We start from the raw sequence: 26897 nt of genomic DNA on the forward strand, positions 1-26897 counted from the left end.
GTCTCTAGGATCAAAAGAGCCTTTCCTCACGTTCTTCCCTGACAGAGTGGTCCTAGTGCCAATGCTCAGGTCGAATCCCAAGGTTACTTCAGTCTTCCATGAAAATCAGGATATTACTCTTCCTACCTTTAATTCTGTTGGGAGTCAAGATCTTCATCCTCTTGACATGGGAGTTATTTTGAAGCGATACTTGGAGGCGACAGCTTCTTTCCGGCAGTCGGATTACCTTTTTGTTCTTTTCCATGGTAAAAGCAAAGGCCTTAGGGCTTCTGTCAGATCCATCTCCACGTGGGTGGTTCAGGCGATCCAGTGGGCTTATAAAGAGAAGGGCTTGGCTCCTCCTGAGGCGGTTACAGCACATTCCACGAGACGTCTCTCTACTTCTTGGGCAGATTCACGTCATGTTGCTCCTGAGATTATCTGCAAAGCGGCTTCTTGGTCATCCATTCATACATTTAAGGCTCATTATTGTGTTGAACCTGCCAGTTTATCTTCTGTTGATTTTGGTTTAAAGGTGCTGTCGGTCGACAGTGTTACATAAATCTTTGTTCAGCATTTTTTGCACACCCGAGTGTGTTTGGCGAGTTATTTCCCACACGTTGCTGCCTTTCCTGATGGACTCCATGGCAGCAGGAGTTCCCTCCCAAAATGGCTGGAGTAGGCTAGTTACTGAACACGGCCATGGGCAGGGAGCAAAGATTTATGGGTCCTAAGTCCTATAGGGTAGTGGAGGTGTGACTTACCCATACGTTGCTGCCATGGAGTCCATCAGGAAAGGAAAATTACGGTAAGTATTTTGATAGGAATTTTCAGTTTTTTTCACAAATTGTCACTCTTTTTTTGTTTATAGCGCAAAAATAAAAACCGCAGAGGTGATCAAATACCACCATCACCATCTAGTGGCCAAAAAGCAATACAACTTTCTGAAATACCTCAGTGAGAAAATATACTGCATTTTGACCACTGGGTGGAGCTGAAGGAATCTATCTATTCTAAAAAAAACGTTTAGCCAGCTTGCGTAAATGCTTCTGAAAAGTGGTCTTGGAATGTTTTATAAATAGAACCCCTGAGTGTCGGTTCACATTGAGGCAACACGACTTGCAGCGCGACTGCCTCAGGCGACCTGGACACGACCGCTGCGGCGACTTTCAAAACGACTTCTCTATAGAAGTCACTGCAAGTTGCCTCAAGTCACCCCCAAAGTCGTACAGGAACCTTTTTCTAAGTCGGAGAGACTTGTGACGCTCCGATTAGAATGGTTCCATTATACAGAACGGGGTGCGACTTGTCAGGCGGCTAAGTCACCTGACAAGTCTTCCCAGTGTGAACCGACCCTTAGTGTCTCTGGTGGGGAAATTACATCTGTTTTCAACACCCATGTTTTACTTGTTAATATTTCCATTCTCTCTCATTGTTTCATACACTTTCACTTGCAGGAGGAGACTGATGTTATGGGATCTGATGGGCAAATTTATCATGGGAGGATGGACACCAGCTTACCAGCTATACATGTCAAAGACGGTAAGAAAATTGCACCTGTCATTTAGTAATGGAGAGTATATTAAGGCTTCATTTAGGACTGTTCCTGTGGCGCAAAAACAAAAACGTCTTGTTTTTAAGTGTGCTGTGGTGCCTCTAATTCTTAATGACACTTTTCTAAAGTGCATTATAAATCGCGTTCCATAATGAATAGTAGAAAAGCACCACACATTTGGTTTGGTGCAGCTTAAAAAATGTGCTCATGCTTCTTTTGTACAATTTTCATGCATAAATAAGGCTACTATACTGTACTTTTTATTGTAATCATTTTTATTGATAATGAGTATAGTCAAGCAGTACGCAGAATAGGTTACAACCAATGATCAAATGAAAAGTATAGGCAAATAGTAACAATCAATTTATAATTTTATATAACAGAATTAGCAGTCTAGTTGGAAATGCTCATACCTACTAATACATTTAAAGTATGCAGATGCCAAGTGATTATTTCTGTTTCAAAGTTTTGACTTGCACTTCAAATGAATGTATAATAAATGCTTTGGAGATCAGTTGAGACCTCAGACCCACCTCCCAGGGCAGGCAATCCCCCTCCTCCCCTCAAACCGACACATCAAGAGCTAGCGCTATATACCATAGCTACATAGTTAGTCAGGTTGATAAAAGACACAAGTCCATCCAGTTCAACCATAAATAAATAAAATAAAAAATATCGTACAATCCAATATACTCAATTCTATACCCACATTTGATCCAGAGGAAGGCAAAAAAAAACAGCAGAGCATGCTTCAATTTGCTACAGCAGGGGAAAAACTTCCTTCCTGATCCCCTGAGAGGCAATCGGATTTTCCCTGGATCAACTTTACCTATAAATGTTAGTACCCAGTTATATTATGTACATTTAGGAAAGTATCCAGGCCTTTCTTAAAGCAATCTACCACCACTGGGTGGTGTAGCTGTATCCAGGGTTCCATTATACTAACCATTATACTATCAACCCTTCTGGTTTTGGGAATAGAAGGAGCTGCTGCTTCCAGTTTCTAACCAAAGTTAGTTGGGCTGCAAGAAAAATACGACGAGTTAATAAATGTAAGGCCGCGTACACACGCGGGGACTGTTCGCTCAACTTTGTCCGTCAAACAGTTTCAGCGGACAGTCCTCTCAAAATTAGCATGGACGGACTTGCCCACACACGACGAACGAACAGTCCGCTGAAACCGTGCGCGATGACGTGAACGGCACGTACGACGGGACGAAAAATACGACGTCCTATACACTGCAATGCAAACTTCGGCGTGTAAATCCTTTCTGAGCATGCGCGGAACTTAGTTTGACGAACAAGCCTACACACGAGGGGACTGTTCGCTGAAACAGAGTTTCAGCGGACAGTTTTTCGGAATTTCCGAAAAACTTTGTTCAGCAGACTGTCCGCTGAAACTGTCCGCTGAAAGCCCACACACGAGCGGACTGTCCGCCGAAACACTGTTCAGCGGACAAAGTTGAGCGAACAGTCCCCGCGTGTGTACGCGGCCTAAGATTATCAAACTGAAATTTTTGGCAAAAATTCAATGTAGGCACGAAGGACCTGCCAGTGGCTCTTAGGGACCTTTCTATGAATCAGTGATAAGTAGGCAAAAGACCTTTGTTCAAAAAGCCACCGCAGATGGGCAGGTCATGTCTACAAATGTCTAACAGCCATGGCAACATCTGTCAAAAAAGCTAGGGCTGAGGGGGGCGTGGCCTGACGCGAATGGCGGCGGATGTCTGATCAAAGGGTCCTGCTGTCTGCGGAGCTATCCGTCGCCATCCACGAGATCTGCTGCACGACATCGGCCTAAACTACCTCAGCCAGCTAGCTGAGACCCGCTGCAGTGTCCCGGATGGATATTGCGGCGCTCATTGCTGCGTGGACTCAACGGATTCGCTGCGCTGTGATCCTCCGGCCGCCGCCATCTTTTTTTCCCCGAGGCCTCACGGAAAATCCTTGTCCCTGTCTTCTGGAGAGGTAAGGGGCCTTCATCGGTCTCCCCCATCACTCCCCCTCCTGCCAGGATACCTCCGGTGGCGTTCCCTGGACTCTGGGGCGCTCGGGGAGGCCGCGGCCAGCTCCGGCCTACTGCGGCCTAGCAAAGCCTACGGATCCCTGGTGTTTCCTACGGCCGCCGCCCGGGATCGAGCTCCGCGGCCGTTCCGGCCTCCCACCACGGCCGGGGCTCAGCATTCCCGCTGGAGACGGAGACTAGATATGGCTGAGTAGGAGCAAGCATTTCTGGAGCGCCCGGTCGCCTCTCGACCACCCTGACCGTTTAAGTACCCTTTAAGGCACTATGCACTCTGCTAAGAAGAAGGGAGCCAAGCGGAACAACAAGTTATTGCACTCAGCGTCCCACACCCCGACCTCCGGAGAGCTTAACCGGTTATTTCACCGCCAGCAATTGTTATCCCCGGAGGCCAAGATGGCGGCGACTCGCGCGGAAGAGGAGAACGTATCCCCGGGTCCGGCACCACTCTCACGTACAGAGCATACCCCGGCGGATGGCAGTCGGGAATTCCCGCCGGACCTCCGCCCCGTAGACGACGAACTGCGGCAAGTTGCCGTGCCGACAGGCGGAGTGGACGCGGAACTGCGTATGCTGCTCCAAGCGTTACCGACGAAGGCGGACATAACAGCTCTGATAGGGACTGTGGAGGCGGCGCACCGCAAAGAGATGGCGGCAGTTAAAGCAGACGTATCGGCGCTTAATTCCAGGGTGGAGGCGGGGGAGACCTCTCTGGCTGCTTTTGAACAACGTGTAGCGGCAGTGGAGAAACTCCAGGAGGCACACGCAGAGACTCTGGTGGCACAACAACTCCACTTGGAGGAAATGGAGGACAGGAGTCGCAGGCACAACCTGCGACTCCGGGGCTTACCTGAGGCTACAGGCCCTGAAGACTTGCAGGTTACCGCGCTTGCTATCTTCCGCACTATAGAAGGCATCGAGCTCCCGGACCGGGTGGAGATCGACCGGATCCACAGAGCGCTGGGCCCTAAACCTACTGACCCCCTGCGGCCCCGGGACGTTATCTGCAGGATCCACCACTTTCCTCATAAGGAACAGATCTTACGCAAAGCCTGGAGCGCCGGAGACCTGGAGTTCGATGGGGCGACCATTAGGATCCTTCCGGACCTCTCCCGCCCCACCCTGCAAAGACGGGCCATGCTGAGGCCGCTGCTTGACCTTGCTCGCAGAAGAAACATAACTTACCGCTGGGGGTATCCACTGTCAGTGACATTTAAGAAGGATCAGAGGTCATTTACTCTGCGGAAACCTGAATCCCTGCCTGCCCTCTTTGCCTTTCTTGAAGCTGATCCGGTGAGGCTGCCTGACTGGCTGGCTTTCCTCCCACGAGCCCAAGGACAACCGAGTATGTCGGGACAGGGAGCTGTGGTACCTCCCGGATTACAAAGAGGTCGTCGCCGCCCTAGAGCGGTCTCTCAGGAGGATGTACGTGAATCTTGATCTGGCTCCCGGGTGCAAACACCCAACTTCGTGTGACTGTAATCTGATGACCCCAACCCCAGGTCTGGAACACACCTGCTAAGTTAAGTTTTTGTTCCTTTTGTTCCTTTTTTTTTTGGCCCTTGCATTTACAGTTACCTTTGCACCTTGACTGTCATCTGGCTCCCTCATGGTCCCCTGACACCACCCCCCTTTTATCTTTATTTAATTTTTTTATGTGGGCCGCCCGTCCCGAGTGTTTGAACGATCCTACCTGGAATTTACCGCCCCCCCCCCCCCCCCCCGGGCAGTTGTGGAAAGCTATGCCCCCAACCCTCGGTTGACTTCCTTGTCTTGCTGACTCTGCCTTGCCCGACTGCCGAGGCACACCCCTTTTCCGTTACGGCAAGAGCACTCCACGCTACAATGCTCAGCTGGGAAGGACACCCTTTGCCACCGTTTGATGTGTGGGAAATCGCGCTACTGGGTCACCTGCTGCGAAGTTCCCCCCATTGACAGCGGCCCGGAGAGTCGTAGTCATGTGGACCCCTCGGCCGGACGTACGGACATGCAGCCCGGGCGGATGGGGGATGGGTTTGATATGACTGCACGCTCGGAGCCCTGATGACATGGGGGTTCTGGGGTCATGGGCCTCCACTGGATTGCAGATACATTGAGGGATTCTGTCGCAGTTGTATGTTTAGTTGGGGGTGGGGGGCGGGCTACCAGGACGTTGGACACCATTTGGTGGGATGTCTGTCCTGTACTCTGAGCCATTTTAGCTGACGCTCGGCAGGCTTTTAAGGTATATTTGGGGAGGGTTGACGGTCTCCTACATAGCCTGGCAGAAACAGGATGCGCAGCCCTTGCGCTGCGGCAATTTCTACGTTTGGAGCCAGGTGTCTACCAAAACGCTGGTACAAGGGGACCGTATACTGTGGGGAATGAGAACAACTGTTTCGTTCACCTTTTTTCAGTTTTAATGTATTTGTTATCTCCCTTTTCCTGGTTTTGGGGTCATCCCTGTTGCAGTATTATTGGAGTGATTTATGTGTTTTTTATCTCTTTTCATTTTATGATATATGTCGGGGGTGGGGAGGAGTGGCTGGGCGCTCTCTTTTTGAGCGCCGTCTTACCTCCCCCCCAAATAGGCTGGTATATGCCGCTGGGTTTTGCCATACGGCTCCCAAGCACCATATGCAAATATTATATTGTGCGCGGGACAAGGTGTTAGACTTTGTCCCATTTTTCTGACTCTCTTTCTCTTTTTTCCTTAACGTATCTTCCTTTTCTTTCTGGTATCTGTTTCAATCTTCTGTTTCCTTCCCCTCTCTTCCCTTACCCTTTCCTTCCTGGTCCTTTACGCCATCCGCCCCCCCTCCCCTCCCCCCCCCGGTCCCCCATGGCGTTCGACGGACTTACAGTGATGTCCCTAAATGTTAAAGGTCTTAACATGCCGGAGAAGAGGCGTATTTTACTAGACGATTTAAAAAGATCCCATGTAGATGTAGCTTTTCTCCAGGAGACACACTTTAAGGATAATAAGCTACCTTATTTACGAAATAAGCTTTACCCGATAGCCTATCATTCCACAAACCCAACAGCTAAGTCCAAGGGTGTCTCCATACTGATATCCAGTAGGGTTCCCTGGACATGCCAGAGCTACAATCTGGACCCCTCGGGACGGTTTGTCTTCCTTAAGGGTACGGTAGGCCTCACGCAGCTTACCCTGGCAGCGATATATGCACCTAATGACCATCAGGCCACATTTCTGGAAGAAACTTTGGAGTGTCTTCAAGACTTTAGAGAGGGCCAGTTGATTATAGGGGGAGACTTTAATGCCCCACCGACTCCCTCGGTCGACACTTCCTCTGGAAGGACCTCCATCCCCTTAGGCCAACTCAAGCGTATGACTAAGACGTTCCATAAATCACAGCTGATAGACGTTTGGCGTCTGCAGCACTCGGGAGAGCGTGACTATACCTACTATTCCTCTGTTCACCAGGTATACACTAGGATAGACTACTTCCTGATCCCCCATGTGCACCTACATGCCGTTGAACGCACATCTATTGGACTTAGGACTTGGTCTGACCATGCACCCATATTTTTGACATACCGTATTTCTGATCACGCCCCTTTCAGGCATCGATTCTGGCGTCTGAATGAGAGCCTCTTGCAGACACCGGAGGTGTTGGCGGAGGTGTCTAGGGAGCTGCATTGTTACTTCCAGGAGAATGCCCGACCTGATTGCGCACCTGGGATTCTGTGGAAGGCTCACAAACCGGTGATTAGGGGGATCCTAATTAAGCATGGGGCCCGAATTAAACGGGAACGTACCCAACAACTTAGCCAGCTCCTACAGAAACTTGCTGTTGCTGAGGGCAAACATAAGCATAGTCCCACACTGTCCTCAGACTCTGACTTGACAACCTTACGGAACCAGATCAACGATCTTCTCCACTACAGAGCAAAGGCACATTTACAGATCTGCCGTAGAACGACATATGAATCAGGGAACAAGTGCGGAAAATTGTTGGCGAGAATGGTCAGGGACTTAAAACTTTCCACGTACATTCCTCACATTAACAAGGCAGGGGGCGACAGGGCAGTCCTACCCACACATATTACACAGGAGTTTCACTCCTTCTACTCCACCCTGTACAACTTGCCTCCGGTGACAGCGCCCCAATCAGAAATGGAAGAATACATTGCGACCTCTCAAATGCCCTCTCTCTCGCCTGACACGCAAAGACTCTTAGACTCTCCCATAACTTTACCAGAACTCCAAACGGCCATGAACTCCCTGAAACCGGGGAAAGCACCGGGTCCTGACGGCTATACTTTGCAATATTATAAAACTCTATTCCCAGTCTTGGGCCCCCAACTACTTACGGTTTTTAATGCCATGGGGTCGGGAGAAACATTTGCCTCCGCTACCCTAGGTGCCCATGTCTCCGTGATCTCTAAAGAGGGGAAAGACCCGGCGTCCTGTGGCAGTTATAGACCTATATCGCTGCTGAATGTGGATCTTAAACTATTTACCAAAATACTGGCTGCTCAGTTGGCATCGCATCTCCAGCACCTTATCCACCTAGATCAAGTGGGTTTTGTCCCGTCAAGGGAAGCTAGGGATAGTACCACCAAAGTGCTGAATTTGTTACATATTGTGACATCGCAGAAGACCCCGTGTCTATTTTTAAACACCGATGCCGAAAAGGCGTTCGACCGGGTTAACTGGTCGTTTATGTTTACAGTACTTCGACATAGAGGACTGGGGGAGGTGATGCTGAGCCGCATAGCTAGTATATATAGTAATCCTACGGCCCAAGTGAAGGCAAATGGTGTACTTTCAGAACCTTTTAAGATCACCAATGGCACGAGACAGGGCTGCCCATTGTCCCCCCTCCTTTTCGCTCTGTCCTTGGAACCATTTTTAGCCAAGATCAGAATGAACCCTGATATACAAGGGGTGGTAATTAGTCGACTGCAATGTAAGCTGTCAGCCTATGCAGATGATATGCTCTTCTCCATCACTAACCCGATTATTTCCTTACCAAACCTCCTGAGTGCATTCGAGACATACAGGAAACTCTCTAACCTTAAGATTAACTTTATTAAATCTGAAGCAATGGGAATATCTATTCCGGCACGCACCCTCTCGGTGTTACAATCCACCTTCCGATTTAGATGGACGTCCTCTGCCTTGACTTACCTGGGCACGAAAATCCCAACTGACTTGTCTCGCATCTATGACTATAACTTTCCCCCATTGTTGATAAAGATCAGGACACTGCTAGACACATGGCATAAGGGGCTGCACTCATGGTTTGGGAGATGCAATCTACTGAAAATGAGTGTATTGCCCAAACTGTTGTACCTCTTTCAGGCTCTCCCGATCAGAATACCTCCCATATATTTTAAACAGGTGCAGTCTCTGTTTGTCCAATTTGTCTGGGCATACAAGAGGCCACGCATACCACGTGCCCAACTTTCTGCTCCAAAACAATATGGGGGACTGGCGCTCCCCGATGTTAGGAGATACTACCAACTAATACACTTAGGCAGAGTCGTGGACTGGGGACGACATCAGGAATTGAAATTGTGGGTACAGATAGAACAACAGCAGGTAAACATTCCCCTACGATCTGCACTATGGTGTGGTGGCTCCCTCCCCCCGGAGATAAAATCGCATACTTTGATAGGGAACACCCTGATGCAATGTCTTCAGGCGACACTGCCGAACTCCCTGACTACCAAAACATCTCCATTGACCCCGATTCTGGGTAACCACCGGTTCCCCCCTGGGAATTCACTTACACGCTTTAGGACGCTGAGGGATTCAGACTGTGTTACGGCTGCACGATTTGTGCAGCAAGGTAGGTGGCCTTTGTTACCGGAGCTGACTGACCCCGCGGGCTCATTCCAGCTCTCCTTCTGGGACGCAGTGCAGATACACCATTTCCTTCAAAGCATCCCGAATCCCCAGTCTTACACACAACCGCTGACCTCATACGAGGAATTCCTCACGGGCACGGAACCAATTTCTCGGGTCCTCTCTAAAATGTACTCGACACTGAATACACCAGCCCACCCGCCGAGCCTGGTGTGCTTGGACAAGTGGGAGGCTGAGCTTCAATGCACCTTTACTGCAGTCCAGAAACAAAATATAATTGACCACTCTCTTAAAACGTCGATGTGCACTAAAATTCAAGAGACCAATTATAAAATCATGACACAGTGGTATCTTACACCGAGTCGCCTGCACGCCATCTTCCCAGACACGTCGGCACATTGCTGGCGATGCCATGAGGAAAGGGGGTCCATGCTACATATGTTTTGGTCCTGCCCTAAGTTGACGCCTTTCTGGACTGCGGTGCGCTGCGATCCTCCCCCTTTTCCCCCGTATCTTACCTTGCTTTCTTCTCTCATTCTTTTCTGGTAGCGTTATGTTGGCCTATATTGTTTAGACCTTGGATATACCAACGAGCAGAGCCTCGGGAGTATATAGACCCGGGTTATATTTTCTTTCTTGTGCCGTTGGAATACACACTGTATTTTATATCCTGTCAAGATGTGCGACTTGGAGGCTGCGACCTCCATTTTTATGCTACCGCTGTATGTTAAACGGGCCCTTGCCCCTTTGTTGAAAACTTATAAAATATATATTTGAAAAAAAAAAAAAAAAAAGCTAGGGCTCAGATGGAATATTCAAGCGGAATCCATAGGATCAGAGATTAAGGCTGGGTTCCCACTATTGCAAATTAAATGCAGGTTTCCCCGCATCCAATTCCAGTGGCAGCCGATCCATATGGAGCACAGGGATTCCAATGTTTTTTTTTTATTTTTAAGTACAAGAATAGCATCATCGGCCCTGCATCCATCTGCTCTGCATTGCCACCAAGAGCCCGACCGCGTGAGTACAACCCACCTTGGGGTCGGGTGGTCTATTTGCCCCGCAACCGGGGGGGGGGGGGGTGTCAGGTGGTTTGTTTGCCGCCCCTCGGCTGGAGCACCACTGTCCAATTCACGTGTCAGGAGTCTGTGACCGGCTCTCAATGGAGCCGGTTCACACAACTCTGGGATGGCTGCGGAGCGAATTGCACAGGAGTCTTCTGTATCTTCTGGTCCACTTCAGGTCCGAATTCAGCCAAAAATTCAGATCAAAATTGGATCTGAAATGGTGAACAGAGACGCACCGGACCCCTGCTTTGAGCCACTTCTCATGGAGATGTGAACCCAGCCTAAAGGTAAATTAGGTTTAATGAGGTTATGCACTTGGGGGCTAAGAATATCCATGCATCATACATACTGGGGGGGGGGGGTACAACTGGGGAAATCAATGGTAAAGAAGGATCTGGTGGTTTTGGTATTTAATAAGCTTCATAATATCATGCAATGCCAAGCTGTAGTTTCCAAAGCGAGCAAAATGCTTTCTTGTATTAAGAGAGGTATGGACTCCAGGGAGAAAGATATAATTTTTCCCCTGTACAAATCATTAGTAAGACCTCATCTGGAATATACAGTTCACCAGTTCACAAAAAGGATATCCGGGTAGAGAAGGGCAAGTGCAGAGAAGGGCAACCAAACTGATAAGAGCAGGGGTCTCAAACTAGCGGTCCTCCAGCTGTTACGAAACTACAAGTCCTACTACAAGACTACAAGTCCCATCATGCCTGTGGGAGTCATGCTTGTAACTGTCAGCCTTGCAATGCCTCATGGGAATTGTAGTTTCGCAACAGCTGGAGGGCCGCCAGTTTGAGACCCCTGGATAAGAGGCATGGAGGAGCTCAGCTATGAGGAAAGATTAGGGGGGCTGAATTTATTCAACACGTACAAATAAGTAGTCCATATAGTGAACTTGATGTTGAGTTATTCACTGTAAGGCTATCACAGTCTTTTGGGGACACTTTTTTTTTTTTTTTTTTTCGAGGGAAAAGAGATTTAGTGTCCAAATACGGAAAGGTTTCTTCACAGTAAGAGCTATGAAAATGTGGACATAGACTCCCTCTGTCCACATTGTCCCCTGCTGGAGCAAATTGGATCATACTTTGCTGGGGGTTTTTTTGTCTTCCTCTGGATCAACTGTGGGTAGAGGATTGTATATATCGGATTGTATGTTTGTTTTTTTCCCTAGGTTGAACTATATGGACTTGTGTCTTTTTTTTCTAAATTACCACTTATCAGTATCCAGTCTTCATTGGGTTTTGTTTCTTTTAGGTCCATTTCCTTCTTGCCCACATAGTCATGTCAAGTACTGTATGTTGTGATGATTTATTTAATTGTGAATACAGTATAGAAGTTATGTAGAGGCAAATATGTTTGCAACTGGCCAATGGTTGGGCAGGGTCTTTATTTTTCATCAGAGACAAGGTCCAATGCTCTACAGTGGAACCTTGGATTGTGAGCTACGTGGTTAACGAGTGTTTTGCAATACGAGCAATTTCTTTTTTTTCTAAATTCTGACTCGGTTTGCGAGTGTTGTCTCACAAAACGAGCAGGATTCAAGCCTCTGCAGTGTGCATTAACGCATTTGGCCAGAGGTGCAGGGGTGCCGGTGACACTCTGTTCCTGAGTGTTTCCGAGCCTTTCCGAGGGTTTCTGAGTGAAGCCGAACGGTCTCTGAGTATTTCCGAGTCTCTCTGGCGCCCCCCACCTCTGGCCGCATGCGGTATTGCATGCAATAGAAGTCAAAGCAGAACAAATTATCTTTGTTTCCATTGACTTCTATGAGGGAACTTGCTTTGATATGCGAGTGCTTTGGATTACAAGCATTCTCCTGGAACAGATATGCTCAAAATCCAAGGTTCCACTGTATCTAAAAATAATGGTATAATTCCATTGGTGGGAGGATCTTCTACTTTTTGATGGCTGTCCAAGAGATAGTAGAGGAAGAGTTCAAAAAATGCTGAACATTATGATAACCGGCACTGAAGACCACAAAACAAAAGCTTTCAGGTCGGAGTAACCTGTCTAAAATAGAGGTTGTACGTGGAGAGGCAAAAGTGGCATATCACGGGACACCATGCCTCAAATTATTATTTTATATAGTGTAATAAACCTGTATTCGATATACATAACCTACATACAAAGAAAGGGCTGGTTATACCAGTAAAATGATCAGATGATAGACAAGACAACACATGAGAAGAGCCAGTGTAGAGAGTGGACGGGGGGTGCCTAGGGTGTGCCCAGGGTGTGCCCATTGTTCTCTATGGGGCGATGGATGTCAGATGTCGCCCGCCTGCATCCAAACCAGTCCGCTGAAAGCAGACGGATGGGGAAACTTCCATCTAGCAGATCGGATGGAAACCGACATGCAGTCTTTTTCTATCCGACCACCCCATAGAGAGCAGCGGGCTGTGTCAATGTCCCCTCTGCATAGCAGAGCAGACACAGACCTGTCATCGCCTGCTCAGCAGAGATAAGCAGAGAGATCCCCTTAAATGGTTTCTGTCCCGCGTGAAAGGGGCCTAAAACTGTGTAAGCAAAGCTGAATACACAGTTTAAATACAAATGTTTGAACTAGCCATACAGCTTGGGCAAGGCTATGAATGGGTAGTGAAGACACAGCTGCACAAATAAGGTATCCTCTGATTGGCTAGGAGTGCTGACTTTTCTCTGCCAGTTTAAATTCTAATGTGCAGGGAAATACTGAAGGCTGGTTTAGGTGCTATTAAAAATAAGTTTTAGTATCGTTTTAATGAATATGTTGTTGGATTACAATAGGGTCTTGTATAGCAGTCAGTACTTACACTTCAAGAGCTTTTGTCAATTGATCCATCACTGCCATTTAGTCTTGTGTTTGCCTATTACCATGGTTAGAAATGGCTAATAGTAGTAAAATAACACATACAAAATACAAGGTACAGGGGGAGATCACTTTTGCTGATGCTGCATTTCCCAGACAGAGCAGGCATTAAAACTAGACCAGTTGGTTGGTATATCCAAAATATAACCTGTAGTTCTCTAAAGTTGGCCATTGATATGAATGGGAACCCAATCTGGATAATTTCTATGCTATCCATCTATTGATGGGAAGCCCATAGAGGACTATGGTGCAGGTTGTAGGCTGCAGCCCTGCGCCCAGCCGACCTGGGAAAACTATAATAAACAGAGCTTTGCTGAGGGTCTACTGGATGCACAATGGATATTTCTGATCCAGGGTCTGCATTTTTATTGACTTTAAGTGTTTGGGATTAGTTCTACATTAAGCTTTCCCGAACCTATATGTACATGTGCTCCAAAATGAGTATATTTATTTTAAATATAATATTCAATAATTGTTTTCTAATACTTTTTCTAATACTTCATTTTATTTTTTTTTGCATAGGAAAGTCTAAACGTGGGAAACACCTTCAAGGATCACAAAAATCGCTTCTTATGAACGATGTCAGTGTGCCCCCCACCCGACCGCAGAGTGCCAAGTCCATTGTTTCATTAAGAAAAACAGTATTAGATGCCCAGATACCTAGCCTCACATGAAACCCAACTTTTTCTAGCCAACACAGGGCATCACGTTGTTTATAGTAAAGTTAATTTATTGCACAATTAGTCTGTGTGTTGATTGGTCAGGCTGCCTTATACTACATGGTGAGTTGATAATAACTGGGGCAAACCTCCAAGGGAGTTTCATAGACAAAAAAAAGTTAATTTGTGTTAGGAGGCAGAGATAAAACTGCCTAGGGAATAACTGGAGCTATAAATTAGTCTTAAAGGCAGTGGCGGCTAGTGCTCAATATTTTGGGGAGGGCGGCAAACAAATCTGCCCTCCAGCGCTTGCTCGATTGAAAAAAAGCTTGTTTGGCTGTACTTCTCCTGTGAATCACAGGAGTGCAGTTCGTTCTGCACTCCTGTGACCCATTTTCAGCAGACAGCAGGCTGAAGTCCGCTGTCTGCAGATGTCACAGAGCCGGGGCAGAGACTGGGGCAAGATCGCAACACTGGGGTTGGGACCCCCCCACATGTCTGGACTGGCACAGCCTCTCAGCGAGCCGCTGAGAACTTGAGTCTGCCTCTCCCGCCCCCTCCACAGCCCAGCGCTCCAGTGAATGAGAAGGGGGCAGAGCAGAGAGCAGTGAATGACAGTCAGCAGCTCTCTGCTCAGGGAACTGTGAGAACTGAGCGATCTGCGGTGTTTGGTCACTTGGTTCCCAGTGTTAGAGCCAGCGGGGGATAGATTCAGCATTGGACCGATAATAGATAAGTATAAATCTGCAAAAACCCAAACCCCATACTTCTATTTTAAAGTCCAGGTCCAGCTTCCTTAAAAATTAAATTGCCCAGTCATTGATAAAATAAAAAAGCACTTTTGGATGCAATACTCACCTCTTCTTCAGCGCTGTCCCCCTTCAGACTCACACTCTGTGATCCAGTGCTATAGGTCTTCTGGGTTCAGTGATATATAATCATTCAAACCACCAAAGCTGGGTACACACTGTTGAAATTTAGGCTGGTTCCTGAGAAACAAAATTCACTGTGAGGGTGGCTCTGTTTGCCACCTCCCACCAAACAAACACTCTTCAATTTAAAAATCGTAGGAGCCAGGCAAAAATGTTTTGGCTGAATAGCTGCTGCATCTAATAAAAAATGCTGCCCCTGCGGGTGCATTAACAGGTCACGCTGGACTCACAGGAGGCTTTTGCACAGATTGGTATTACATGGTACAGCGATCTGTATCAGTGAGGATCTATTCACCACCAGATGGGAGGAAAAGGGTCCGTATCATCACACACAAGAATAAAGTAACCTGGAAAAGAGTTACTGTACATATAAAGATTTAAACAAAAAAGGTGTGGGGTGCTTAAAGGGGTGGGTAAGGCCAGAATAGTGCCTCCGGGCATTAGATGTCAGTTGTGTATGCACAACCAGAACGCAGAATCCTTTGTAAAGGAAGACCATTCTACAAACACCTAAGTTGGCTCCAGGAAAACTTGTGAAAGTTTGAACTCGGTAAGGGTGAATGCTGTATTACCAGCTCTCTTGATTGAAACATTTGTGATTGAATGTTAAAATGCTGATTACATTTCACATGTCACAGAGGTCCCTAAAAACAGCTGAACAATCCCCAACCTTACTGGTAATTGCCGGCAATGTTCAGTGATGTTTGTAGGCACCCTAAACTGGTACCTCAGTCCTTAGATATGTCTCATTTATCTACATAAGCTTGCAGTCCTTGCTGATACAGCAAAATCCTGGACAGTTCTGGGTAAAGATCTACAACTTCCTGGTAGTATCAAAATGTGCTCCTTCCTCTACCTCCCATACATTTCTAATGGTCCAGCACTATGATGGGGTGCCTCACTAACCAATAAGAATGTACTTGAGAAACAGTGGCGTGGGGGGGAAATTTAACAGTACCAGGATGTGCTGGAGCTTTACTTGATTGACTGGATTCAGCCGTCACTACAGAACTTCATGCTGCTCTCATGCTCTTCTAGAGGCCTGCACTTTATACCTATTTTTTTTTATGATGACTGAGTTATTTCTGGGTCCTTTAAATATATATAAGATTTAATCACTTACAAAAATGTTGTACTGTTGTAACTTGTAAAAGAAGGCCAGAGCTCAAAGAATAGCAAAGTATTCACTGTGGAGAATTAAAAACCTCAAACCACTTGCCTAAAACCTTTTAAAGTATGTTAAAGGGAAATTACGATAGTGATGAACAGAGATTTAAGAAAAACTAAAAACATCTCACCTACACCTTCCTTCAGGTTCTATCACAAGGCTTAAAGCTTTTTGAAAATGTAACCTTTATCCAAGTCCACGCTTTATCCGCAGTAAAGAGTGGCCTTTGTTGGTTGGGATGCTCCAAAATGGTTCCCTACCTTCAACTTCTCATTGTTATGCATGACATACGCTACTTGTGCTCTTCAACACTGAAATGCATGGACTAAGCTGTGAGAGACCGTCAAGGGATCTTTGGGACTTTACTCGCAAAAACAATTCACCTACAATTTACCGGTTATTGCTGTATATGTTTCTACTCTATAACTTTTGATGACATCTAATAAAAATTACTTGGGGGGGGGGAGCAAAACCATTTTAAACCACAAGGAGAAAGGGTCAACATGATTTTACACAATAGGGATCTTGGTCAAAATGTAGTCATCGTTTTCTTAATCTGTCTTGTTTTGAACATCCATAACAAGCATTAGCCCTTGTACACACGGTCGGACATTCTGACGGAAAATGTCCGATCGGACCGTGTTGTCGGATAATCCGACTGTGTGTGTGCTCCATCGGACTGTTTCCGTTGAATATTCCGACGGACAACGTTTTAGAGCTGGGCTATAAAACTTTCCGACAACATGGTCCGATCGAACTTTGTACGATTGTGTGTAGAGAATTCCGATCGGACAAAGTGCCACGCATGCTCAGATCAAATTCCTAGACCAAAGCTATTGGCTACTAGCCTGAATGTAGTCCCGTCGTAACGAAATAACATTGTCACGTTACGTACGATCGGATTTTCCGACAACTTTGTCCAACCGCGTGTATGCAACACAAGTTTCGGACAAAATCCGACGGATTTTGTTGCCGGAATGTCCGACCGCGTGTACAAGGGCTTAGAGGCTATAATTAAGAGATTTAAAGACAAAAGAGAAACGTTGCTAAAGCACTTCAGATCTTTAAATGCAATCCAGGAAAATTATAGATTTAAACAAAATTGCGAATGCCCTTATTATAAACCTCTGCTAAGGAAGCAGAGTGAAAGGGAAGATTGTGCTTTAATCCTATATCTTTTTGAAAGCACGCATGACAGTTTTAGAAGATCATATCATGTTTTAAAACATTTTTTAATGAGCTTCCAGTTTGTTCATGCTGTGCACAGTAACATGTTCCCTTTACACTATGGGGAATAATTTTGCTTCAATTTAATCCTCCAATCTGCAGCCAGCCAGCCATGTGACATCACTCAGGTTTGGCATTTTGTGGAGTCAGGTGGCATCATGTAACGTATTACCCCACACTTTCAAGTACTTACTGGTCTAGCCAGCAGTGCTGCAAGTAAAACCTGACTGTTCTCAGCTCCAGAATGTTGATGGGGAGCTTGGTATCCTCTTTCAACCATATTCCTTGAACTGCCATGATTTGTAAACACTCCTCCCCAGGATGATAGATTTGCATTTGTTGTAAGGAATTTTTGGTGATAGGGGAGAAAGGACTTTCCCACTGTGAAAGATGGGGTGCTGATCCACCAAGACAAGGGAGTTCTTGCTTGGCTGTATAAGAGCATTGAGTAGGCCAAGGGAAACAGCTTGCATTTTCAATGCTGATAGAATATTTTGTTGGAGAGTTCTTGAATGGAATTGAGCGAAGGGCACAGCCTCAAAGGACGCAACCATTAAACCATTATGGAGACTCTCATTGTGAGATTTCTCTTGGATCTCAGTTCTCAAGCATGAGCTCTGAGAGAAAGAACTTTCTTTTCTGGAAGGAAAAATTTTGCTTAGGATGTATCCAGGACCAGACCCAAGTATTCCAGAAGCTTGGAGCGCGTTATTTTTAATTGATCATCCAGGCAAAATCCTGGAGCAGTTAAATTGTCCAGTGGACATTTTCTGATAACTGGTCGGGAGATGAATTCTTCAGCAAAAGGTAATCTAGATCAGGGGTAGACAATCTTAAAGAAGTGGAGATCTACCTGAACAACATGGGAGAAGGCAAAGAACACCAGACACAGTGTCCCCTCCTCAAACCTGATTTAAACTTCTAATTGCCACACTACAGTGTTGCAATAGTGTGCATTACATGGCAGTCGTCAGGGGTTTGAATCAGGTGGTGAGGAGGCAACATATCGCCCCCTTACCACCTGTCAAACATACTTGGAATCGCTTTTCAGAGGAGCAGCAGTGCGTGCTCCATTTGTGAATGAGCCCTTAGTTGCATTGGGCAGTGGCTCCCTTAGGGCTTGTTCACATGTATATTTGGGGGTGGCAAAACCCTGAAGTTTAATCATGGTTTTATCGCCCCCAGTCCTTACTGGGGCCGCTGCCAAAGGTGTACACATGTCGCAGCAGCAATTAAGCCCCCCTGTTGCTTCTGGTGCGTGTAACTGCCTGCCAATCGTGACCCATTCAAGCAAATAGGGCCACTCTGCAAGTGCCCTGCAACTGCATGCTTCTGCGGGGTCCAATGGGTTAAAGCAGGTGGTGAGAAAGCAACACAATGCTGCCTGCTTTAATCCCTTTGTTTGCCGTACAAGGTTGCAGGGCACTTGCAGAGTGGCTTCATTCACTTGAATGGGTCATGCTTGGCAGACGCTACACCCACCAACCATGACAAGGCTTATAATTCGAGCTGCGACATGTATACACCCCTGGCCACTGCAGCTAAATGTGGTGCATTATGAGTGGGGGTGATAAGATGTGTTTTTAACTATGGGGTTTTACCACCCCCCAAACTGCAAATGTAAATGAACCCTTACGGTTTTGAGCTCCCTATAAAGCTGCCTTCACACTGATGTGCTGCAGTTTACCTGCATCGTGGGTGCAGCGCAGTGCATCTGCAACTTTTCTGGATTAGCGGTGCTTTGCCATATTATACATATATATTATAGCCTACAGGTGTGGTGCACTTTCTGAAGTGCACAAAAACTCCTGCATTCAAAAAGTGCACCAAACCCACAGGATATAATTGAAGTCTTAAGCCCCGTACACACGAGAGGACTTATGTCGGACAGACTTCCGTCGGAGGAGTTCCGTCGGAGTTCTGCTGGAATTCCGACGGAGTTCTGACAGACTTTTCGGCTGAGCGGACTTGGCCACACACGATCACACTAAACTCCGACGGATTCGAACGTGATGACGTACGACTCGGCTCGAATAAGGAAGTTCATAGCCAGTAGCCAATAGCTGCCCTAGCGTCGGTTTTAGTCCGTCGGAGTAGCATACACACGAGCGGATTTTTCGAAGGGGACCGGGTCCGGCGGAGTTCCTTCGGAAAAATTTGAAGCATGTTCCATATTCTAAAGTCCTTCGGACTTTGGCGAGTCAAAAGTCCGTTGCAGCCCACACACGATCGGATAGTCTGACGGACTCAGTCCTTCGGACTTTGGATGTTGAAAAGTCCGCTCGTGTGTACGCGGCATAAGGCTAAGCACAGAAAACCTGCAGGTATGCTGCACTGTATCCAAGGTGTGGGTAAACAGCAGCGCATCAGTGTAAAAGCAGCCTTATACCAGTGTTTCTCAACTCTAGTCCTCAAGGCACCCCCAACAGGTCATGTTTTCAGGGTTTCCCTCAGATGAAACAGCTGTGGTAATTACTAAGACAGTGAAACTGTTTAAATCACCTGTGCAAAATAATGGAAAGTCTGAAAACATGACCTGTTGGGGCGCCTTGAGGACTGGAATTGAGAAACACTGCCTTATGCTATTATGCCAAGTGTATTGCTTCACACTGACTTGAAGATCTCCACTTTCCTGCTTCTGGCACCACTCTGGAGACCCCTAGCTGGGATAAGAGGTGAAGTGCAGTTGGTATCACTCCACATGGGACAGGAGCCGACACTACAGAGGAGACATCAGCTTATGTGGCTCTTGCTCCCTACTACAGCTCCAACTTTACAAGTAGTCCCTCTGCATTGCGCTCTGATGCTCCGGAATGGCAGGTCTTAGAGTTGCCACCTCATTACATTAAACCCGAACACCTTTGAATTACACAGGTTCTGAGGCTAATTAAATGCAGATAAGGCACCAAGTGAGTTTAATTACCACCTTAATCAGCCACAGAACCTGTGTAGTTAATATGTGTTTGGGTTTAAAGGGATGAGGTGGCAACCATAGCAGGTCAGCAAGCCCAGACTGTAATCTGCCAGTCACCTGTGATCTACAGATTGCTGACCCCCCCCATCTAGATAGTCCATGACCTGAATGCCCTGGGTTCTGAGCAGGGACAGCAGAGGTGTTAAGACTTTTGTTAACACGCTGGGAGCAGAGGAATGGGCAAAAGCCTGGGCAAGAAACTGTGTGTGATCTCCAAAATCAAATATATGCAGTGCTACTATTGGTTGATAAACTGCTTAATTGTAATACTGTTTGTTACCTCCTCAGTGCTATTTGTGATCCAATAAACAAACCATTAAATCAATTGATAATTATAAAGTGCTCCATGACCATGTATCAACTCATATATAACAATTTCATATATGTAATAAAGTGCTTTGTGCCTAAAACTAATCTGCAACAAAGCCCATAAACATATATAAAGTCTGTGGTGCTTCAAAGTGCCTTGTGCTGTAGAATCAAAAACATTCAGTGTTCCATCTGCAAACCAACACTCCACACTCCCCTCTTTTGTCTCCACATTTACCAGACCAAGATGATATGGTCACTGTGTATACAAACCAACAGCCTTACTTTTGGCAACCCTCGCTGCTCTTGTTTTGGATAGACAAGTACTCTTCTACTATTCTCTGACATGCATAGAAATTTAAAGCAGCCAATACCCCATAGCGTAATACCGTTTTATTAAAGTATTAAAAACATTTAAAAAAAAACTACTCACATTACATTATTGCTCGCATCACATGAGCTGTAAGCGCATGCAGTATTGAATAACAGTTCCGGTATTTGGCAACCACCTGTGTTCCACAGACTGGAATTAGGTAGGCGGAAGGGATGCCAGCAAGCCCCACCCAATGTGTTTCGGCACACTGACTTAAAGCTTGTGTGATGCGAGCAATACTGTAAAGTGAGTAGTTTTAAAATGTTTTTGATATATATTTGTTTTTGGTTTGATTGCGATTGCCCATTGGGTGGGAGTGATCATTGTGCAGGCAGTACTTAACCCTTAGCGCGGAGTTTATCATATTTAACATAAGTGATCTTCACCCCTGTGATGTGTTGGGTAAATGGGAACATAGAGATAGGCATCTTGGATATCCACTGATGCTGGATATTCTCTTTGTTGCAAAGAGGCAATTACTGACCTTGCAGCTTCTGTGTGAATTTTGAAATTTGAAGGAATCGGTTTCGCGATTTTAAGTTCAAAATGTGGCAAATATCCTCTTTAGACTGCGGTACCATGAACAGGTTTGCAATGATTCACTGGGACAACAGGTGGTTCAGGGCTTTTTGCAGATCCAACTCTCCTTGGGCAAATTTGTAATTAGAAAGAGGTGAGGGGACAGCAGAGAACTTAATTTTGTACCCTCTTAACAGAGGTCCCCCCAATATTAGGAGTGAGGGGATCCCTTTATTGTGAAGAGGGCTTTAGGGGAAGGCCTAAATGACTGCGGTGGGCCAAGCCTTGTGCTGAAAGGGCTGGATTTAAGTTTTGACGTTGAAGCCTGGGTAGAGCACGTAGGTGCTATGCATTTTGAAAAGCTAGAGGATCCTGAAAAATATTTTTTTGGCAATCATCCTTTTGGGGAAGTAGCACGTTTTCACTGGTAACCTCTTTGATAAAATGGTCAAGTCCACACCAAACAGATGTCGCCTTGGAAGGTTATGTGATGAGTAAGGCGTCTTTTGCAGGTGGCTTAAAGAGGAACTTTACCTATATCAATTTGATAAAAAAAAAATATATGGTTCTTTAGCAAGGAACATACATTCCACATTAATAATTATACTACCAAAATGAGTGTGTGCTATAAATTGCCTCTGCATTGCTCCCGTTTGTGTGGCTTGAGACTTCCCTTTTGCTGAAGTCCAGAGCACCTGAACATCAGTAAATCTTAAAGCAGAACTAAACCCATCGATTTAACGGTTTCAAAAACCATTTGCTTGTGTCCTCAACTAAACTGTCAAACCATTAAATAGCTGGTGTCATAAGTGATCACATGTGCAGCACCATGGCAGTAGCAGATTGCCACCGCGGGCGTGCGCACACCCCTAGTGGCCAAATCTGGAGGCGACGTAACATGGCGGTGATTTGCGCAGCCGAGCCATGTTGCCGCAGTACAACTGTGGCGGCTGGTCAGCAAGCGGTTACGTTTACGAGGTAGTACAACAGTTCAGTAAAAAAAGCCCCACCTTATTAGGAAGTCCACGGCTGACACACCTTCTCAAATTTCCAAGGCCAGCCTCGACTGATGGACGTCAGTTTGTAAAGAGGCAACACAGAATCTATCATAGCTTCCTAAGTAGACAGAGCAGAGGAGGACCATTTGCAGATGATCGTCTTGTAAGAAATTAGCAACTTGCTATGAAGCGATCCCCGAGCTTCAGCAGGGATCCCCAATAGAACCAGCTCAGGGGACATAGAAATCAATAGGTCCAAATTTAGTGTTAATCAGGTCAAAGATTGCTAACTAAAAGGTCTGTGTCTTGGAGCACTCCCAAAGCAGAAAAAAAGTACCCATCTGGGTTTGACAACGAGAGTCTCTGTCTGGGTATATTATGTGTAGTCTTACCGGTGGTAAATAAACTTGGTGTAGTAGTTTTGTTTGGTAGTCTCATCGAGAGACAAGTTAATGCAATTTGGGTCAGTCCTAAGAAAGGTCCCGTATAGTGTAGAGAGTGGTGTTTCTACAAGGTCTAGTTGGATTAAGGGCTGGAGAAGGCAATTGGGCTCTGGCAGCATGGCAAAGCCCGGACATATCTAAAATACATCCAACTTGGCAAGCAAAGTGTCCGACTGGTCTGGGAGTAAGTTAGCAGCGTGCCCTCAGACATAATGTTTTTGATACCAAACTGTGCCCACACTTGGGGATGAGGGACCGATCTGAAGTGGGCAAGGATCAGATTCCCCCAGAGAGGTTGAACAGGAGACCAGCGCGCTTCTTGGAAAAACCGTCACCTAGCAGTAGACTAAACATGGAGTTTGGTCCTAGTAGGGGTTGGCACATCGCATATGCTCCTGCTCCCCTATAAGCTAGGTTCTGTAACTCTGACAGAGATCCCAAAGAAGGATAGGAGAGTTTAATTCTGCTTTAAGGCTGTCAGGAGATCGGCCTCTACAAACTCAGCAGTGCCTAAAAAAGTAGCAGAGCAACTGAGCATGTATGTGCACAGTAGGATGAGACCTTCGAATACTGGACTTTAAACAGTATAGGTACTTCTTTTTAATGTTTTACATAGCTATACCTACAAAAGGGGCCAGTGTGAAGTGATCTAACAGGACTTAATTTTCTGATTAAAGTTCCACTTTAAGCTATCCAAGTTATAGGCCATAGGATTCTGCGCTTATGTAAATTTGAGCCATTCTGGAAATTTGTCTCATGACTTGTCCTAACTCATCAATACAAAAAAAGCAGAGCAGAAAGCAGTTACTGTAATTTTTCTGTAACAGCATGATCATGAAAAAAAGGGTTTTAAATGCTCAGTTATCTGCAGTTTGATATACTGAAATGACAGCAAGCGCTGGTTGCAGGCCATGGCCAGGATTTAGAGGGTTTCCTCGTACCCAAAAGGTGCATGGCGAACTGGAGAAGTATCAACCTGTACAATGCAAAAAGAGTAGAAGCAATGATTTTTTTTCTTGTTCAAAAAGTTTTAGTAGAGTGTTACAGGTATAGCAGTCAATACAAAATCCACTGAGATAGTGAAAACAGAAAATAGCTTGAGCACAAGGATCTGGAAGACTGCAGAGCCAGTCAAATATTTACATAAGCAGTCCATCCTTCTACAGCTGAGTGGTGCAATTATACTACACAAATACAGTATAAAACATTTTCATATTTACCAAAATAAAGAGACACGACAGCTTAGTAAATGTTTATCTTGGTTTAATATATTATGTACAGTATATTTTTTATTTGACTCCCTCAAAATAAATTAAAATTTTAAATTATTATTTGCATAAACACAGCAATCAAACAGCGGAGATGAAGATTAGTGCATGCTTAATATAGCAGGGTGCAGTACAGTCGATCTAATCTGCTATGATTTAGATGTACAAGACATAGAATGGTCTTTCTGATGAGATCTGGAGAAGACTAGAAACTATCCCGCCAAAGGGAGCCTGCCATATGCTGATCATGAAATGTTAAGGCCAACTCGGCCAATTATGTCATTTACAAAATTTCCCCCCAGCAGCTTAAAACAAAAAAGCATCCCAGGCTGCATACTTACCTTTGACCTGGAGCTATCCCCTGCATTACTTCATTTTTCACTACAAGATGTCCTCAGCCCCCTAGGTTAAATGCCACCCAGCGTCATTCAACCCCTATGACTAAGGACATGGGCCTACCCTTGAGGGGGTATTACCACAGCACCCTTCATTCACAGTGTAATGATGTACAGAGTAGCGCTAATATTATCACATAAGCATTGCTCTCTGCATCATTGAGGATCACCCACCACTGGAGGAGTACATTGGTAGAGGACCCATTGTGTCACATGACTGGTCTGAAGACATATGGAAATGCAAAGTATTTTAAAAGAAAAAGTAAAAACAAACATACAGTGTAAGGACCACTGAGGTCAAGTGGCTAGGCCAGGCTTTAATGAGCTATGGGGTCTTACTAACAGGAAGACTATCTTCAGGAATGATACAGGATTAGTGTCTTTGGAAGATCCGGCTTCAAGTTAGGAAGCTATAAAGGAATGACAGGTTCTTAGTTGAAGGTGTTTTATTGGTTTTTCTTTTCATCCGGTGGAAAGTAAGGAGGTGGCGGAGGAAAATCCTGAAGAAAAACAAAATATAGATTACAGTGTGGGGTACTCTATTGCTTAAGGTGGCCATAGACATAGCAAATTGTAATCAATCTAGGTATTATTAATTAATAATAAGCAATTCCACATCGATCAAAACACTAGTGCCGGCCCTTTGCCATTTACTGTGTGGACATCGGGGTTTATGATAACCGGATTCTGTGTTTTACTTGGTTGCTTACTAAAGTCAGTGAAGGAAAAATATTCTTTAGACTGCCTTCTAGTGGTTAAATGGCTTGTTTTATTTTTTTTCGCTCAATCTTACTAATTTTACTCGTGGGCAGCACAGTGGTGTGGTGGTTAGCTCTCTCACCTAGCAGTAAGCAGGGTCGCTGGTTTGAATCACAACCACGACACTACCTGCCTGGAGTTTGCATGTTCCTGCGTGGGTTTCCTCCAGTACTCTGGTTTCCTCCAACACTCCAAAGACATGCAGGTAGGTTAATTGGCTTCTGTCCAAAATTGGCCCTAATATATGAATTGGGACCTTGTATTGTGGGCTCCTTGAGGGTAGGGACCCATGTGAGTGTGCAATGTACAGGGATAGGGACAATTGTAGACACTCATTCAGGTTGTACTGGATGGACTGGTGTCTTTATTCAACCTTACTAACTATGAAACTTTGCCTGTGCTATCCATCCCTTTTTTTTTATGTTTTTTTTTTTCCCTTGGATCAGGGAAATACAGTATATAATGGATCTTGCTAACAGAAAGATCAAATGTAACAAGATGTTTTTTTTTCATTTGAAAATGTGGGTAACAAAAATAGTGGCCACAAGATTTGGCCAGTGAGGCAATTTGAAAGTGACAATATACAATTTGTTAAGTGCTTTTACATGTGCCCCCCTTTTTAACTTCTTAAAAATGACTTGTGTATGTCATTCTCAAAGTGCATTATTTTTAAGCATGCAGCGATAGCAGTGATGTCTCATGTCTTTTTCTTTCTCTTATCCATGATTGTCTTCTGAAAAGGTGTCCCTAGTCCACGGGTAGGCAACCTGGGGCCCTCCTGCAGTTGCAGAACTACAAGTCCCATAAAGCCCCTGGGAGTAATTGTAACTTCCAGCCTTGCAATGCCTCATGGGAAATGTAGTTCCACAACACCTGTAGGGCCCCAGGTTGCCTAACCCCTGCGCTTGCCTATAAATGTCTTCCAAAACATTCCATCAACTCCTACAGCAAGTTTGGAGTCTCTAGCAATGCCTTGGAGCGCGATTGTAGTCTCTGGCTACTGTAACTCCTGTTGTATGTTTGCAGTCTCCAACATCTTTTTGTAGCATTACATTCATTGAATATTATATGTGACCCTTTGGTAACAACCGAGGCTGCACATGAGGCCCCTATACTGTTGACCACCACTGGATTAAAAGATTTAATGATTCAACACATATGCATGGTTTCAAAACTGACCAGTCATAAATGTAAAAGATAGATTACAACTAAATCAGCCAGTTATTGCAACAAAAACCTGACTAATCAGAGTGTCTAATTTGTATTCCATTCAATCAGATTACAGCACTACACTTGATTAACTTATCATATTGAGGCCACCATAACTCATAATTAATGTCAACTCATCTTAGTAGGCTTACCATTGACATGAAAGCATTGGGAGGGTTGGTACTGCTGTATCCACTGGCAGCTGCCTCTGCAGCCTTGGCCTCAGCTATAAAAAAAAAAAAAAAAGGGGGGGGGGGTGGTGAAGCATAAATGTGTAAGAAGAATGATTTAAGAATATTCAAGAATTCCTGTCAGAAAAAATTCCACTAGTGAACAGAGGAAAAAAGTATAGGATAGAGAAAACAGTATGGCCCCTT

General features: G+C 45.4%; 2 protein-coding genes across 3 annotated transcripts in view; one reads left to right on the forward strand and one right to left on the reverse strand.

Annotated features, from left to right (window-relative positions):
- QRICH2 (glutamine rich 2) overlaps positions 1 to 14030 on the forward strand; it is a 145438-nt gene extending 131408 nt beyond the window's left edge. For both annotated transcript variants that reach the window (XM_077459316.1, XM_077459317.1), the window contains 2 exons: positions 1437 to 1521; positions 13810 to 14030. In XM_077459316.1, coding sequence (XP_077315442.1) covers positions 1437 to 1521; positions 13810 to 13961 — 237 coding nt within the window. In that variant the 3' untranslated portion in view covers positions 13962 to 14030. The remainder of the gene's footprint in view (positions 1 to 1436; positions 1522 to 13809) is intronic.
- Positions 14031 to 24135: 10105 nt separating this feature from the next.
- Positions 24136 to 26897, reverse strand: part of WBP2 (WW domain binding protein 2) — a 36919-nt gene continuing 34157 nt past the window's right edge. The window contains exons 7-8 of the mRNA XM_077459319.1: positions 26673 to 26746; positions 24136 to 25052 (exon numbers count right to left, since the gene is read on the reverse strand). Coding sequence (XP_077315445.1) covers positions 24999 to 25052; positions 26673 to 26746 — 128 coding nt within the window. The 3' untranslated portion in view covers positions 24136 to 24998. The remainder of the gene's footprint in view (positions 25053 to 26672; positions 26747 to 26897) is intronic.

Source organism: Lithobates pipiens, unplaced genomic scaffold (assembly GCF_037356315.1).
Source record: "Lithobates pipiens isolate NorthernLeopardFrog02 unplaced genomic scaffold, aLitPip1_a1.2 Scaffold_28, whole genome shotgun sequence".
Classification (NCBI taxonomy): domain Eukaryota; kingdom Metazoa; phylum Chordata; class Amphibia; order Anura; family Ranidae; genus Lithobates; species Lithobates pipiens.